Genomic DNA, 16,416 nt, shown 5'->3' on the forward strand with positions numbered 1-16,416 from the left:
TACTCTAAATCACCCACTGCTTTTTCTGAAAGGATTTACAAGAACTATTTACTTTTTAAGATTTTTTTTTCCCTTAGCCATATTACAGTGGAAAGGTCTTTGCAAACAGCAGAGAAAACTCACTATTTCTTATATGGGCGTACAAATTTATGGAAGATGGATACAAATGTTTGTTGCAGTTATTTGTGTTATTCTGAGCAAGATCTGATGTTCCTTTCAACCCAAACACGTGTAAAAGAAATGGGGAGCTGTGAGTACTCTGAGAGGATAAAGCCTTTAGAAACTCTTGTCACCTGGCAGCTCAGAGCTGGCCTCTCCATTCTACACCTCAGGATTGAGGAGAACATCCTGCAGAAACAGAACTATGTAAAATACAGATTTTTATTTAGGTAAGTGCGTTTTCTATATAGGACTGTACCTGATAAAATGAAAGTGAGTCATACATACTTTATTCAAATATGTTGCTTTCTTTGACATTGCTGATAGATTTCAATCGTTTTCAAATTCTGCTTCAGCTATTGTAGATTTCTCTTGTTGCCTTCACTTCTCTCTCTCTTTAAGCTACTACTTGCAAGACATTTCCCTCATTACTGGCCATTGTTTCCTTCCCACTTCCAGGCTTTCCTGTGAAATAGCAGCGTTTAATTTTCCCACCTTTTAACCCTCCGTTGTTCTGTGTCTTTCTGCATCCTGACCCAGATTTTTCACACAACTCTGGGCTACAAAGCAGCCTCTTATCCTTTGGGACAGAGGTTTTATTTCACTTCTAAGGTGAGTTCTGGTGTGTGTACCTGTATCCTTGCAGTCAGAGCTTCAAAAATTTGCAGAAATTGCTGCCTTGAGCTTCGTAATTAAAAAAAAAAAAAAAAAAAAGGTAAAATCCCATGATTTTCAAGCTCTTTTGGATCAAAATTTCTGAACCCATTACCTTCTAGACTATCAAAGAGATTTCAGACATTTGCTCTGACACATTACAAGTTTTAAGCAATATTTAGCAATTTCTATATGATCTAAATATATTCTTGATGTTGTGTAAGCATCTGAAACTAAAGCCTTACAGTGAACACGCCTGCATTCGATGGAAGCATGCAGCTCTTTAATGTTATTCCTGCATTACTGCTGTAATCCCAGTGAATCTTACTGAAGGCTTATTTATAATCATGTGAGTATGGTAAGAAAGAGGGATTGATTTTCATTTCTCATATTTTAAGCTCATCTGAGTGTGGCAACTGTATATTCATCGACTTTGAAATTCCTTTGAAATGTACCCACAAACACGTGCACCTCACATGCTTAGTAATTAAAATTCTTTCAATAGCAGGACTTGCATGAAGTGTTTTCTGCAGGACTGAAGACCCCAGCAGTGGCCAGTTCACTCTACTGCATGGTCTTGTCTCTAGAGTCAAGCCTTGTGCACAGCTGTAAATTTTGCTGAATATTTGAAAATCTTTCCACATGCTTCTTGTAGCTTTCTAACGTAGTTCCACGAATGCACTTGGTTCCTCGTGAGAGTAGAGTGAGGTTGGCCCTTGCCAAACAGAGCAAAGTTTGGGGACAGCAATGTAATATAAATGCCAGGTAACGGAAGGGAAGTCTGGCACATGGCTGTGTAACTTTCACTGCTATATTCTGTTTTTCTTTCTTCTTCTAATTGATAACTCTTGCCATCTGTTCCCAATCCATCCCTCTGCTGTCCTTTCCTACACACTGTCTCCTGCCCCCATTCTACCCTTCAGACTTGGACTGCCTGCCTGAAGGCTGCTAAGCAGCGCTGCTGGGTGGCAAGAAGATGCTAATGGTGGTGACAGAGAAACTAAGGTCAGGTTAGCTAAGGCTGGGCTCTACAAGCAACATTTGTGTGAGCTCAGACGCTCTTTTCTCAGGGTTGGCTTAATTGCAGTATCCTGAGCAAACTCAAACTTTTTGCAAAAAAAATAAAACAACTTTGTTTAATAAGAGTTTTAGTTGTTCCTCTGAGATGGATTCCTTCTGAGTCTGTCACCACTGCTTGTGCTCCTGACCACCCTATAGCTTTGTGGGTTAAGCAAGTAATCTAGAAACAGTATCAACCTAGCTTTTTTTCTTTCTTTTTTTTTCTGTACTTTACAGTTTATATTTGAATCTTTTTGTACTTTACAGTCTATATTTGAATATGGCTGTTCTTGTCTAACTCTCCACTTGGTGGTTTAGCATAAGGGACGCCTATTTTATAGCGGAGAGAAATTTATTTATACGTGTGAAGAACTGTATTTTTAACAAAAGGCTAGATGTGTGTACAAGTTGAAGGGATTTTTTCTGGTAAGAACTCAAAAAAGAAAAAAAAAAAAAGACAAAATCCAAAAAGAATAAAGCATGATAATTTTAACTGTGTTCTGCCATCACATCTGAAAAGCAATTGCTCATGATAGTGGGAAGATTAAGCAAGAATGTAGATTCGATCAAACAAATCATGTTTTAACTTTTCCTAATGACATTTAATTGCCTAAAAGTAGATCCTCAAAAAATGTCTAAATGTGTAAGTCGCTATTTTGCATTGGAAGCTATGGACTAAAGCACATATAAAAAATTGTGAACCTGATGTTACAAACATACAAAAAATGGCAATCAAAGTTAACCTTGGAGCCCATGTTTTGATGTCTGCATAAGGTGGCCTTTTCTTTGCAGAGGCATCCTCATGCAGAGCCCACAGACATCTTCCTGAGCACCTGCAGAAGAAGTGGGGGAATAAAGTTTATTAGGGCTTACCTCGCTTGTATTTGTAAGGCATCTTCATTTGTAAGTACCAAGGCTACCATCATAAGGCAGCAAAATCTTTTTGGAAAAGGTAGAAGTTGCTGGAATAATTTCTTTTTTAACTTCCTTACACCACAGTTCAGTTCTTCAGACTTCAGTTAAAACAAGTAAATTCTAATAAGCTATTAGTGAAAATCGGAAAAAAAATGCAGCTGCAAATAGTTCACTGACTTCCTTGATTGTCATATTTTCCAATTGTACAATAGTGTTTATTGCAGTAGGCTCTGCCATGTAGGAAGAAATTATATTTCCTGTGATGGGGAAAAGAAAGATGGTTAAGTGAAATAAAATGATCATTCATCAGGTGATATATCTGATGGGGTAGATAGGAAAGAGTTCCCACAATTTCCATGAAACTCAATAATTTCAAGTGACTTTAATATTTTTTATGTTTTTATAACACTGATTAGAAACCTCTAGATGATGAAATGCTGGAGCTCCAGCAAGAATCTAATAAAAATACCCCCTGGGATTTATTTTGATTGACTACAGTTGCCTGCCTGTTTTTATTTTACTATATATGAACAGCCATGAATGAACACAACTGAGTTAACACTTTCCTAGCCTAACTGTTACAGTTAGGTACTTAGGATAGCAATAGTTTGAAACACTGACACCCACGTGGAGAAAGATGCAGTTTGAGGATCAGGCTCCCAGGTTCTGTGCTGGCGGCACCTTGGTAGTGAAATGCCCAGGACTTTCTGCATGGAGCAACGTGAGCACCATTGGCATCCCATCTCTCCATAGATAGTTAATGTTGGTCTGTATGGTTTTCTGCGATTGATGTTCTGGGTATCAACGCACAGAACTGAACATATAGAGGCAGGGATTATGTTCTTTCCCTGGGGACACAACAGGTAATTCTCAGTGTACGGGGATCAATCTGTGCTCCATGCAGTCAGTGAAGGGCATTTCCCTGCACTGGGTTAAACTGGTTTAAGTTGCACACCCTAGGAAATCTCTGCCCCATGAGCATTACAGTAGTGATCAGAACAGTGCTCTCAGCCCCATCAGTAAGCACAAAGTAAGATTTCAGTCTTTCCTGAGCATTTCATGGGCTGCCATCATAAAACTAATTTCTGCCAGTTTACATCTGGCTATTGAAATGGGAACACTACAAGATTCTGAATTTTTTGTGCAGACTTCAGCAGCCCTCACATACTGTTGACTAAGTTTAGTTAGAAAACACCATGGAAATGTGAAATATTACTAATCATTATAGCTTCTTTGGCACTCATAGCTCCAAATGGAATCAGAGGGATTGAATGGAGATACTGGAAAGGGTAATAATTCATATTAGTGGCACAGCTGTCCTGGTGGAGTAGTTCTTGTTCTGGAAACAATATCGATTCTTACGGGGAGCTAACATATGCACATATTTATAAGTTTGTGAATAACAGTTCAAAGCTACTTTCTAGAAAGCTTTGCATCTTTTTTAAGAAAAAAAATATTCTTGTCAAATACAGATGTTTAACTTTATATTTATATTTAGTGTCCAACATTTCCACTGGTAAAATTACCACCTGATAAGCACAGGTTCTTTTAAATTAAATTGAAACAAAATGTAAAATTATATTGATTTAGAGAAATATTCTTTTAATTAGAAATTAAGAGCTGTGTAAACTTTGAAATGTTAAATAAAGTTTAAACTATTGAATTTATTTGTGCTTGCTAATTCTTTTCAGTTTTCTGTTAAATATGGTATCACTGTGCATATGGAGGTTAAATCCATCTAAGTCATTTATTTTCTGTCTTTCTTGAATCAGTTTTCTCAGTTAGAAAAAGACTAAATTTTCAAAATAGAAGTATTAGCAGCCAGCAGAGATGTCTGACATGGAATAAATATTTATTAACTGCTATATAGTTCATACTATTTGAGGACAGGTTTTTACTTTGGGTTACTCATTTTTTAAACAGTGAACTTCCTGTTCTTCAGAATCTTTTTTTTCTGTAGGTGTAACTAGTTATGCTGAAATTTTGTGTGATTGCTAGCACCGCCCCCTGCTTCCTTCCTGCCTCTCAGTGATTTGCTCTACCCCTGCGAGCATGCTGGCACGGCTGCCATAGCTCCCTGCAGAATGTGTTGCAGAATTAGCACTTTAAAAACTGCAAATGCAATGTCCTTATTTATTTTGTGGCATTTGCATGAAATTTAGAGGAACAGCTCAGTCAAATTTTATTATTTTTACCCTGTGCAGAAAGAAATTCTATTTTATTTCGGTGTAATTGCTGCAATGAAGGGGAATGGAAAATTGTTGGTGCTGGTACCCCATCTGTTTCAGGCTGGAATATAGGCCAGCTCCAGTTACTCTGCGTAGTGTCAGTTTTGTCTATGGTCTTACTGTAGTTCTTGCAGGAGGCTTGCTGAGTTCTGGTTTGATTCACACTTTTCCTCAAATTGGCTCTTTTTAACATCGTACTAAGCAAGCAAAAAGCATCAAAAAGCAAAAGGGTGCCCCTGAGCACCACGAGTCAGCTGGGCAAGTTTACAAGCTGATGCACTTGTGAAGCCGCTCTCAGCTCTGCCAAGGCTTTCCCCTCACTGGCAGCACAGCACATGCATGTGGCTGCGAAGCCCCTGTGTCCGCGCATCCTTCCCCCTGCCCCTCTCCAACACAAATTTCGTCCCCCACCTCCTGCACCCGGCGTGTGGGGTGCAGGAAGGCAGCGCCAGCAGGAGCAGGGCTTCGCCGGCAAGGCTGTGGCGGTGCTGTTCACATGACTAATGCTGAGAGAGATAGCAGGGTGTTTTTTTTTTTTTTTTTCCTTTTTTTTTTTTTTTGGTGAGTGTGTGTTAGCGGCTCCAGTCTATGCACAGTTGGCTCCCAGCTGACAGACAGGATGTGGGGTGGGCTTTGTCACCAGCGCGCCGGGCGCTGCGTGCCCGGCTATGCTGGCAATTACACAGTGCCCAGAAACCTGCTGCTCATGTCAGGGTGCAGGCAGCCCGAACACATAGAAATTGGGTAGCTTTATTTTTTTTCCTTTTTTTTTTTTTTTCCTCTTTCTTCCCAGCAAAGGTTATATAATGAGGGGATTGCTGCTAAAGTAAAAGGGAAAATGAAGTCTTTGTTAAATGCCTTCACAAAGAAAGAAGGTAAGCGATGCAAGCAGAACACTTTGATGTTTCAGACTGGTGTTTTCTTGTGTACATTTAATATGATCGGCTTAGTGACTCTATAATTAATCAGTTCCTGCAGTTTCGTTTTCAAAATTATTTTATGCTAGACAATCCATTTAGGCAACTGCTTATGAAGGCTGGATGTGACTTTATTCATTTAAGGTTTTCTCTGAAGTAGTTATAGAAATGTTTTGTTCCCTAAGAAAATCATTTGAAGACACGTAAGGAATTTCCTGAGTGAATATTTGTCAGTAGCTGCTGCTGAATTACCCCTTCAGATGTATGGAATACCAGGAATAGAAGAATGCTGAGAGCTGGAGAAAGAATTAAATGATGCTTTCAGGCATGCTTTTAGAGATGATAATTTTAAAGTTTAGGGGCATGAAATTAGTTCAGTCATTTTCATGTCATTTTATATCAACTGTTTTTCCCAGACAAGTTTTGCAACAGTTATTCTTACAGTTGTGAACGTAGTGAGATATTAGGGAGTGACAGTGTCCAACAGGGCTTAAAGCGTGGACATTTGCATTCCATCATTTTGTGTTGTAGTTATTTTTTATTGTGCAAATAATATAAATAATGACTATAAGAGGAGCTAAAAAAATATCCACCCACTTACAGTTTGCAGATTGCTGGGGAAAAGAAACAGTTGGGTGGAATATTAATCATTTTAGGCATGGAAATGCTTATTTTTAACTCTTTCTATAAAAGATTTGTTAGACACGTCAATTGGTGTAATTAGTTATCCCCTTTCCTGTTTATTTTCTGTAGTAAGGGCTGATTGTGCTTGTAGTTCTCTCCTTAAGAACAGAGCATTAATAGCAAATCAAAAACTAACTCCCAAATGTAAAATCCCTTTCAGATGTGTAATGGAAAAAGAGCTAATTTAATGTGATACCTGGAGAGCGTGCATACATACAAAACACACTATTTTCCATTAGGAGTGAATGCACTGTCCTGTGCTTTCTCAAACCTGCGGGCACGAAGGTGCTCAGCAGCTCCCCGCTGTCCTGTCCCCATCCTGAGCACCCTGCCCTCCTGCTGCCACCACCGTGCATCCTACCAGCTGCAGAGCTTAAAGCAAATGATCAAAAACCATGGGCAATTTTTAGTTTCATAGAGCTGTGGCTTAAAGGCTTGGCAGCCTGCTTTGAATGTTAGCAGTTTTAAGTGGTGAAAAATTCAAGTCTAAGGGTCAGAGCCCATTTTTACTGAAGTCTAAGACAAACTTTGGTGACCTGAAGGGAACAAGGCTACTCTTTCAGATAGCAGCCCTGTATCTGCCGTGCATTCTCTGGTTTTGTGTGATTTCTCCTGTAAGGAAATTATGACAGTAGCTGTTCTGCTTTATTGTTCCTGGGAAAGATTCTTATCTTCAATGAAATCATTTCCAGAGCCATATTCTTATTGTTGGAAATCCAGAAACATACAAACAACACATCTATGTCATATATGTTGATCAGAGGATCTGTGTATGTTAATTTTAGAAATAAGTGCTGTGAGTTTTCTTTAAGTTAGTACTAACTGTGTCTTTCACCATGGCATTTGAAGCACTAAGGTACTTTCAGAGACATACTTTGCTGGTTTGAAACCCTACAAAAATATGAAAGACTCAGAATATCCAGAAAATTATACAGTTTCTGCCAGTTTCTAGCCCAAATATTGGACTACTAAGCTTTATCCCGTTTAGCAGCTTTTCAAGACTACTTCCTTATTTCAGCTTTGTTTCAAATAATATATTATGGAAATGAATTTAAAGTCCTTCCTCCCCGTGCACACTGTTCTCTTTTGCTTGGTTGTTCTGATGTTGCTGAGCTATTTACCAGAGAAAGTTTAGAAATATGAAGGATGCTATTTTAAAATTCTCAGAATCACAATTAATCATATTCTGATGAATTCTGATGAAAATAATATAAACTATTCTTTTACTTGCAATTACACCTTTATTTTATGTTATAAATATGCTTTCAGTTTTGCTCTGGAACCTTGAATTTTGCTGTGTCCTCCCAGTTAAAAGCTATCTGTCAAGGCAAGACAAACTGATTCCTGTGTATATTCATATTTTTGTGAATTTATTTACTTGCAGAGGATGATAGACACATTCTAATTCTGTTATTTTATGTGGTTTTGAAGGGCATTGAATGTGTAGACATTTGTGACACTTTACAAATGGCACTTGCTGGCACTTTAGACATGTAGGTGATATTCTGTGGGGCTTCTTTCCCAGCTGAAATAAGATTTTTGAAAATTACAACAGCTCAGTAAAGACCTCAGAATAATTCCTGGCTCTCTCCTGTTAGTTATGCTACTGGGACTTTTCAGATGTAAATACTTGCACTTTGGATCAATCCTGCAACCCCATGAGTTCCACTGGAATTTATGAGAGTGCTTGCATGAATGGGGACTGGACTAAGCGTAAGTTTTCAGGGTCAGACTCCTCACTGCCTTATAAAATAAGTAGGAAATGCTATCATTTCTAGCGTGAGTTGGATGCCTTTTTATTAGGAAATTCTCCTTTTAAGTTGCATTTGCAAGTAACTGACTCACGACAGTGAGAAATGGAGATCTGGAAAACGTAGTGTCTGCTTGTCTGAATTCTTGTATGGCTGCAACACTCTACTAATAACACCGATGAAAGGATAGGCCCTCTGGTTTGTATTGGGTTTTTATTGCCCTTGCTTTTGTTTTCTGTTATGACTGTTTCATTAACTAGCATATTGCAGCCTTTGGATACAGTCGTGTTCTCCCTGGGACACGGCACGTGACGATGTGAGTGTATTACCCTGGGGTAATATGCTCTATATACAATAGTAATAGATGCAGTCGAAATGCCTAGATTAGAAAGAGAGGAATACCAAGGGATTATAGCGGTGTAATAGAGTTCTGCCAGGAGAAAAATCTCTGTCCTCAATTTTTAACCTGGAAGATGGGGATAAGGTGACTGTTAACACTACAGATTTCAGGTTAGGCCTGAATTTGCGATGGAACAAAATTCTCTCAGCTTGGATGCTGATTGGAGAAGGAGGTTGGGAGATTGTGCACCAAAACTTCTACTGATCAGCCACATTCCTTGGCTTTCTGACTGAAAATGAGGGCATAGAGTAAATATGAACAGTATGACCCTCAAACTTGGTGATAATTAGACCATAGTTCAGACTGCTCTGCACATTCACATTGCTGGCATTGCCCAACTATTTATTAAAACCCGTAAACAGGCTAATATTGGCCAGTTGTTTTCAGTTTTAATGATGTTTTGAGGATAATGAATTTGATTAGATATTCAGGCAAGGTAGAGTTTCTGTCTCTGCAAAAAAAAACAATGCCATATGTTACTAAGTCTTTTCATGGGGTTGTAAGCGTGTATAAATGGTAAACTCATCTGTGATTACTCGGTATGTCCTTCTTTACACAGTGCCCTTTAGAGAGGCTCCTACCTACTCAAACAGAAGGCGGAGACCCCCAAGCACCTTAGCAGCACCTCGTATCTTACTTCGTTCCAACAGTGACAACAATCTGAACATCAACAACCTCCCTGAGTGGTCAGCCTCCTCTTCTGCCTCTTCCCATCGCAGCCTTTCACCTCATCTACTTCAACAGATGCAGAATAATCCTAATGGAACTGTGAAAACTGTGGGGACTTACACTGCATCCTCCCGAAGCCGGTCACCATCCCTAAACAGGTTGGGAGAGGATGCCAAACGGCAGCAGCACAGGCACATCAGGTGAATTTTAAATATTTGCACAGTATGAGATCTTTTAATAGCTAAAATAACGATTATATTTAATAGTCATGTAAAATATTTCTGAGATGCTTGGTCCCTGGAGAAAACTATTGGTCATGCCTGAAACCAGTGTTGGATCTGCTTATGGGTGATGAATTAGGGACTGTTTCTCTTCTGCAGAAGAGTTTTGAACCAAAGAGGAAACCGGAGGGAATAACTGGGGGGAATAAGTGGGGCTGTACAGGAGGCTGACTGAGAGCAAAAGGAGCTTCTTGAGATGTTGGTGATAGGTGTCAGGGGCTCTTTTCATGATTATCCTTGCTGCAGGGTTTTTGCATTCCCTAGGACTTTGCTGCTTTCTTTCCTCTCAAATTATAAATGTGATTTAGCAGGCACTCTCTGCAAATGTCTTGCAGCTATGTCCCACTGGAGGGCAAATCCTGAATAATTAGAGTGATGTACATATTACAAGTAATATAATAAAGTAGATGATTGTGTCTATGTTTTGATCACAAATGGGGTCTTCAGCTTTATGAAACCACTGTCCTGTGAAAAGAGTTAAAGCTCAGGGCTAGAAAAATGAAGGGAGGCAGAGCCGGGTACTGATGGAGAGAATCAGAGATTAAATGTTTTGACGAAACACGTTTTATTCAATTGTCATTTAAAATATCAGGTTTGTCTGTCCTGTTTCCTAATACCAAAAGTCATCCATTGGTCAGTGCAGAAAAGTCAAGAGTATTGTTAATCAATGCATCTGCTGGTTTCTCTTTGTAATTTGTAGGTATCTGGATCTTTGCTTGCATCATAATTCTCTTTGCCCAGAGAAGGGCTACGAAGCTGGTGAAGGGCCTGGAACACAAGTCCTATGAGGAGCAGCTGAGGGAACCGGGGTTGTTTAGTCTGGAGAAGAGGGGGCTCAGGGGAGACCTTGTTGCTCTCTACAACTGCCTGAAAGGAAGGTGTGGGGAGCTGGGGGTCGGCCTCTTCTCGCAGATAACTAGTGATAGGACTAGAGGGAATGGCCTCAAGTTGCGCCAGGGGAGGTTCAGGTAGGAAATGAGGAGACATTTCTCCTCAGAAAGAGTAGTGAGGCATTGGAACAGGTTGTCCAGGGTGGTGGTGGTGGAGTCACCGTCCCTGGGAATGTTTAAGGAAGGGTTGGACTTTAGAAGTGCTTAGGGACATAGTTTAGTGGGTGATATTGGTGGTAGGGGGATGGTTGGACCAGATGATCTTGGAGGTCTTTTCCAACCTTAATGATTCTATAATGTAGTTAAAGATACCTTGCATGTTCTTATTTTTTCTTTGGCTGTAGGTGCCTAAACTGACAATAATTATTTGCACTGGTAACAATACTGCTTGAGAGTGGAAATGTGGTGCTTTGTAAGAAACAAAACAAAAACCAAAAAAACATTGTCTGAAATGTAAGAATCCCTGGAAGAAAGAGGACCTGAGTATCTTAAGCCAATAGTTTCATTCAGTAGAGCAAACTACTGTTACTGTGCCATATGTTACAATAATGTCAAAAACTCATTTGGTAATAATTTGGATGGTACCTCACAGAGAACCATATCAGCTTAAAAACGTGTTGTCCATAATGAAGCTTCACTTAGGTGAGGAGGTTTTTGCAAGATGGTTTTTGCAGAATGAGTGCCCTCATATTCTACTGAGCACTGCTGATGCCACCAAAGTGGAAGGATTTACCTTGTACTTGAAGACAGCTTTAGCTGGAAGGGATTTAAAGCACCTTTACATCAATATCCCTGGGATAACATGCTTCCAAATTCTTAGAGTATAAACAGTTCTTTCAGAGAGGGAAAAATTATAAAAAATAAAAAAAATAAAAAAAAATAAAGTTTTGAATAAGTATTTAAGTAATATTTATTTGCTCTGGCTTTATTTAGCCACTTTCCTCTTCCCTTTCTGGGAGCCCATGATTTTGAAAACTTGCACGAATGATAGTGGAAACAAATTTCCTACCTGAAATGCTGTGGTAATAAAATGGTGATCTTTCTCTTAATGTGTCAGTATGACAGGTGCATAAACGGCTGTCCAGCTGAAGATCTCTCTGTGATAAGTACCATCAAGACTTTTTTCAGAGATGTCCAGAGCATCCACAAGTACTTGGAAAAGAACTGGAACTCTCTAACTGTAAAGTCAACCAAAACCATCTTATATATAATCTCTTCCTTCAGGCAGTGCTTTTTCTTGCTGCAGGCCTGTTTTGCAACCCTGAATGGCACCTTATATGACACTTTCCTCACAGATTTTATTTAACTGTAAGACTACCTACTTACTATCAGCTAAATGTGGGAATTGTTGCTGTCTCTGCTTATTATTTGCAAATAATACATTCACCATGAAGCTGTTGCTCCCCTTAGCTGACAAAGACCTTTTTGACATCACCACAGATTGGATTTTGAAGCAGCAGCAGCAGAAGGGGCAGGGTAACAGAGGAGGTCAGAGCAGAGTGCAGCATGGGGTTAGCATCACCAGAGGGTTAATGAGGTTTCAGAGGGCTGTTTGCCTGGTGGAAAGGAAAGAGATGGAGAGTGGTGCTGCAGGGGTCCTTGTGATCATTGCAGCCTCTCACTCAGGTGTTTATCTTCTCACCAGGCTGCTGCTTTCCACACCAAACTGGTGTTGTGAGGAGCTGAGAGAGGCTTGGGAACCAGCACCATGATTAGTGAAAGGAGGTGCCTGCACAGACTCAGTCAGGGCTGAGCTGTCAGGGGTGGCCACCTTCTGGGTGAGAGGGGAGCACATCTGCGCGTCTTCTGAAATCCCCACATCATTCTTCAGCTCTTTCACGGCATGGGACGTGCTGGGCTGGGAGCCCAGGCCTGGGGCACAGGGGGAGAGAGAAGATCTTCTTAAAGAAGTCATCACTCCAATGTTGCAGCCGTGATTTCCTTTAGTAAGCCTGTCCCATGAGAGAAGATGCCTTCAGTGCAAAGCTTAAATGTGCTTAAATGTGCCCCCCTCCTCTTTCAGTAAAAGAGAAAACGAACGAACCTTCTGTGATAGAAGGTAAACACAATACTGCTACCTGGTTGCTACCACATTAAGCAGAAAATGCAGCTTGATACTGGTGGAAGTCAGATGTATAGCAATGCTTTATTGATCTGGATTGTTAGCAGTTATGACTGTTTCTTCACCTAGGAGGAAAAAGGAATGGAACAAAAGAACAGAAAACCGAACATCTTTTGCTGTCTTGCTTTACGCAACTGTGAGAGCCAGCTGAGGTTTCTGATGCAAATTCCTTGACAGACTTGCAACCAGAGTTCACTTTTAAACATTTAAGGACTGCTTATCTTTACTAGCACCTGTTCACAGTAGTAGAAAATCATGACAAGGTGAAAGGAAGACACTATTTCAAGCGGTGAAGAAGTTACTGCAGTAAAATGAAAGAGTGGATCTTTCTTATCAGGAACAATGATTTTTAGTTTTGAGGTTTTTGTGTATGTCTGTGTTTGTTTTGTTTTGTTTTGTTTTTTACCAGACAACGTCTTTACCTATATTGAGAACCTCACTGACTCCTATTTTGGTAGGTGATTGGTTACAAAATAAAGAAGGGTGAAAAACAGTAAACACCAGCCTTCACACTTCATTTGGTTTATAGCAATTTGAGTTCATTTCTTTCTTCTTAAAAGATCATGGAGTGTTGCAATGCTTGACCACCAATTACTTGTCTTCTTTTGGTACTCTTTTTCTTCAAAATCTTTATGAATATTCTTCTTTCTCACAATTAACTTCTGTTTCTAGACTTTGTGTAAGACCTCAAGTTTTTGCATTTTTCTTGTAAGTTAAATAGCAGAGTATTGGATTTTTTTTGTGATATATCCTATAAGTTTTCCACCTTCTAATATTTATAATATTTCCACCCTCTTTCTCATGCTTTATTTTTGATGGTTCACTCATTTTTCTGGGGTTCTAATAATGATCTCATATATTTTTCATTAATTTTCAATAATTTCTCTCTATATACCATAAGTAGATTGTGTGTTTTTTGATGACCTATGATTTATCTGGGCATAGCACTCTGAAGTCATTGTGAGAGCTATTGATTACCACAAATAAGTAATGATCTTTTGGAGAATATGTTAGCCATAAGAACCTTGCTTTGTGCACATTCAAATCTAACATTTATCTGCAGGCCTTGGAGTGATGAAGTAACTTGATTATTTGGTCCATAGTAGAGTATGAAGTAACTTAAGTATTCAGTCTGTTCAGTCAATAATTCAGTTGTCTCAATTGTTCAGTTAACATTGCAATGTTACAGAGATATCCATTCCCAACAAAAATTGTAAATGTTGATGTTTAAAAGTGTTTCTGATAAATTGTGGTTCTTGTAATGTATGGTTTGCAGATAAATTTTAAAATTCATCTGGGTCTGGAATGTGCAAGTTCAATTTGTAGAAAAACTAAAAACTTCAGTGTTATTTGTTTTCTTTTATAGGCCATCATGTTCAGATGCATATTTATCATGTTTCAGACAGAAAGATTTCAACAATTGAAAGAGTGTGTTTAGGATGAAAAACATGTATTTTTTTTCTGTAGGTTTAGATGTCTTACTGGAAGATGATTATGCTATTCACTGTTTAATTTAATCCTGACAATGTGATGGTAGATAATTAACTTTGATCATTTTAAATAACCTTTTTTTTATATATATGTAATTTCAATTTCCAGTGCCGTTTACGGTCCTAGTGCCAACAAGGATACTCTGTCTGCCTTGGATTATCAGGGTCCAAAGCGCAAGCTTTACAGTGCTGTACCTGGAAGACTTTTTATTGTTGTAAAGCCATATCAACCTCAAGGAGAAGGGGAAATTCATCTGCACAAAGGAGATAGAGTAAAAGGTAAGTAAGTAATTTTGAATAAGTACTTTCTTCTGATAGATGTAAATTTTATTTTAACATTCTTTTCTATTTTAGGAAAAAAGTCTGTCCTGTGTTCAACAGAAATACTTTTATGCATTTGTTTCTTTAGAGGGTATTTTGCTCCTAGTTCTCTTTTGTAACCAATGCATTTTTGGCTACCATTTCAACTGAGATTTCAAACTATTAGTAAAATTCAAAAATCTATGCAGTAATAGCAGCATTTTACACAGAGCATGTAATTGGCTTCTGTAGTCATTATAAAAAGATAACATCAGAGCTTCAAAACTTTGTAAACTTCTCTGGTATCCAAGCACCTCAGGAAGGAAACAGTGATAGGGTCAAGTCTGTCTCAAGCCCTTTCCTCAAGGAACAATTTATTGGTTATATAGAAAGAGTCTCCTCCCAAGACTTACAATAAGCAGGTAGACAGAGTCTAGCTGTAAATATTCTAGGGAGAAAGTATAGTGGTGCACACACAGTTTCTGGCTACTGGTGCACTTCCCAAACAACATGTTAAAATCAAGATCAAAGTTTGTGTTATTACTTTGCAGGCAATAAGTAATTCCAGGTTTACACTGAGAGAGTGGGAATGTGGTTTACAGGATTCAGCTTCCTAAGGGTGTGTTCTTAACACAATTTCATCTGTGGTATTGCACATTGAGCTAAAACTGGAATTAAAGGACTTTCTGCCCAATCTATACAAGCATAATTACTGTTATAGAAGGCAAATAAAAGGGAATAAATTCATTATGCTAAACAGAAATGTTAAACAGATGAAATTTTTCCTGCAACTGAAACTAATCTTTCAAAGGAAAATATCTCTTCCTTCTGATCCTATGAGTAGTAGTTAGAAATAATCAGGGAGCCATTAGAAAGTATTTTTTCTGTTTTGTATTTTTGGAAATGGTTGATTCTTGAAGCATTTGAGGGTTAAATAATTTTTGTTAACTGAGATCTACAGAAGGCATAGAACAAATCTCAAGAATGCTGCACTTTAAAGATAAGACATATATATGCAAGATGTATTTTAAATGCAAAGATGAAGGAGAAGGGTTAAATTTAGGAGAGGTGGTGATTGCTATAGGGCTGAAAAGATAACATTTCTGGGAGATTGTGCTCTAATCTGGCAGGAAGCAGTGATTATGAGCAAAAGAAAATAGCGCACAAGAAAAAAAGTTTGGAAGAGCCGATACGAACATTTGATAAAAACATTGTAGAAGTTGTCAAGTAATGGGAGTTATCAAGGCTAGAGTAAACTTAATAAAGTCAATCAAAGCTTTGAAGTTATAGAATTTCTTGGGAATGCCAAATATCAAATAAAGTTCAACTCACAAAAAAAAAACGGAACTGGCTTCAAATTCAAACAAAATTGAGAATGCTTTGCATGGTTTGGGAACCAAATTTGTAAGTATTCAGTATATGAGAATAAATGCAAGAGAAGTAATGCATAGTATCACTTCACAAAAGCCTTCAAGTGTCAAAAGAATGGGTAAAACCTAGAGAAAGGTAAAGTTACATTATGAGTAACTGTCATACAAAACATAAAGCAAATTGAACGCAAATGTGATCTTTCAAACTTTTACATAAGAATACTGAAAATATGAAGGCCTGGGGTCTTGTATGGAGTTTGTTCACACTGAAAGGGTAGAGGAACAAAACAGTAGCGAAAGGTGCATGTTGGTGAATTACAGGAAAATGAAAAATTGTTGCATGTAGTGGAAAGAAAATAATAACAAAAAAGTGAAACTTAAGCATGCCCCAGAATTCTTTGCTTATGCATAATCTCAGAAAATTTAATACCATGAGGAAGAATTGCTGGTTCCTACAAAAGGTGAAATTTGTGGAGTTATGAGTGGTACAAAATACCTTTCAGCATCAGGCATGTTAGTAGGGTTCT

General features: G+C 38.5%; 1 protein-coding gene across 2 annotated transcripts in view; it reads left to right on the forward strand.

Annotated features, from left to right (window-relative positions):
• The window catches only part of SHANK2 (SH3 and multiple ankyrin repeat domains 2), a 307,767-nt gene that overhangs the window by 78,920 nt on the left and 212,431 nt on the right, over positions 1 to 16,416 (forward strand). Inside the window, exons 1-3 of one of the 2 annotated variants that reach the window (XM_035552220.2) lie at positions 5,787 to 5,890; positions 9,327 to 9,636; positions 14,329 to 14,498. In XM_035552220.2, the coding sequence (XP_035408113.1) occupies positions 5,854 to 5,890; positions 9,327 to 9,636; positions 14,329 to 14,498 (517 nt within the window). In that variant the 5' untranslated portion in view covers positions 5,787 to 5,853. Of the gene's footprint in view, positions 1 to 5,786; positions 5,891 to 9,326; positions 9,637 to 14,328; positions 14,499 to 16,416 lie in introns of those variants that run through there. The other variant, XM_035552219.1, reaches the window with a different exon arrangement.

This window comes from Cygnus atratus, chromosome 5, assembly GCF_013377495.2.
Source record: "Cygnus atratus isolate AKBS03 ecotype Queensland, Australia chromosome 5, CAtr_DNAZoo_HiC_assembly, whole genome shotgun sequence".
In the NCBI taxonomy this organism is placed as follows: Eukaryota; Metazoa; Chordata; class Aves; order Anseriformes; family Anatidae; genus Cygnus; species Cygnus atratus.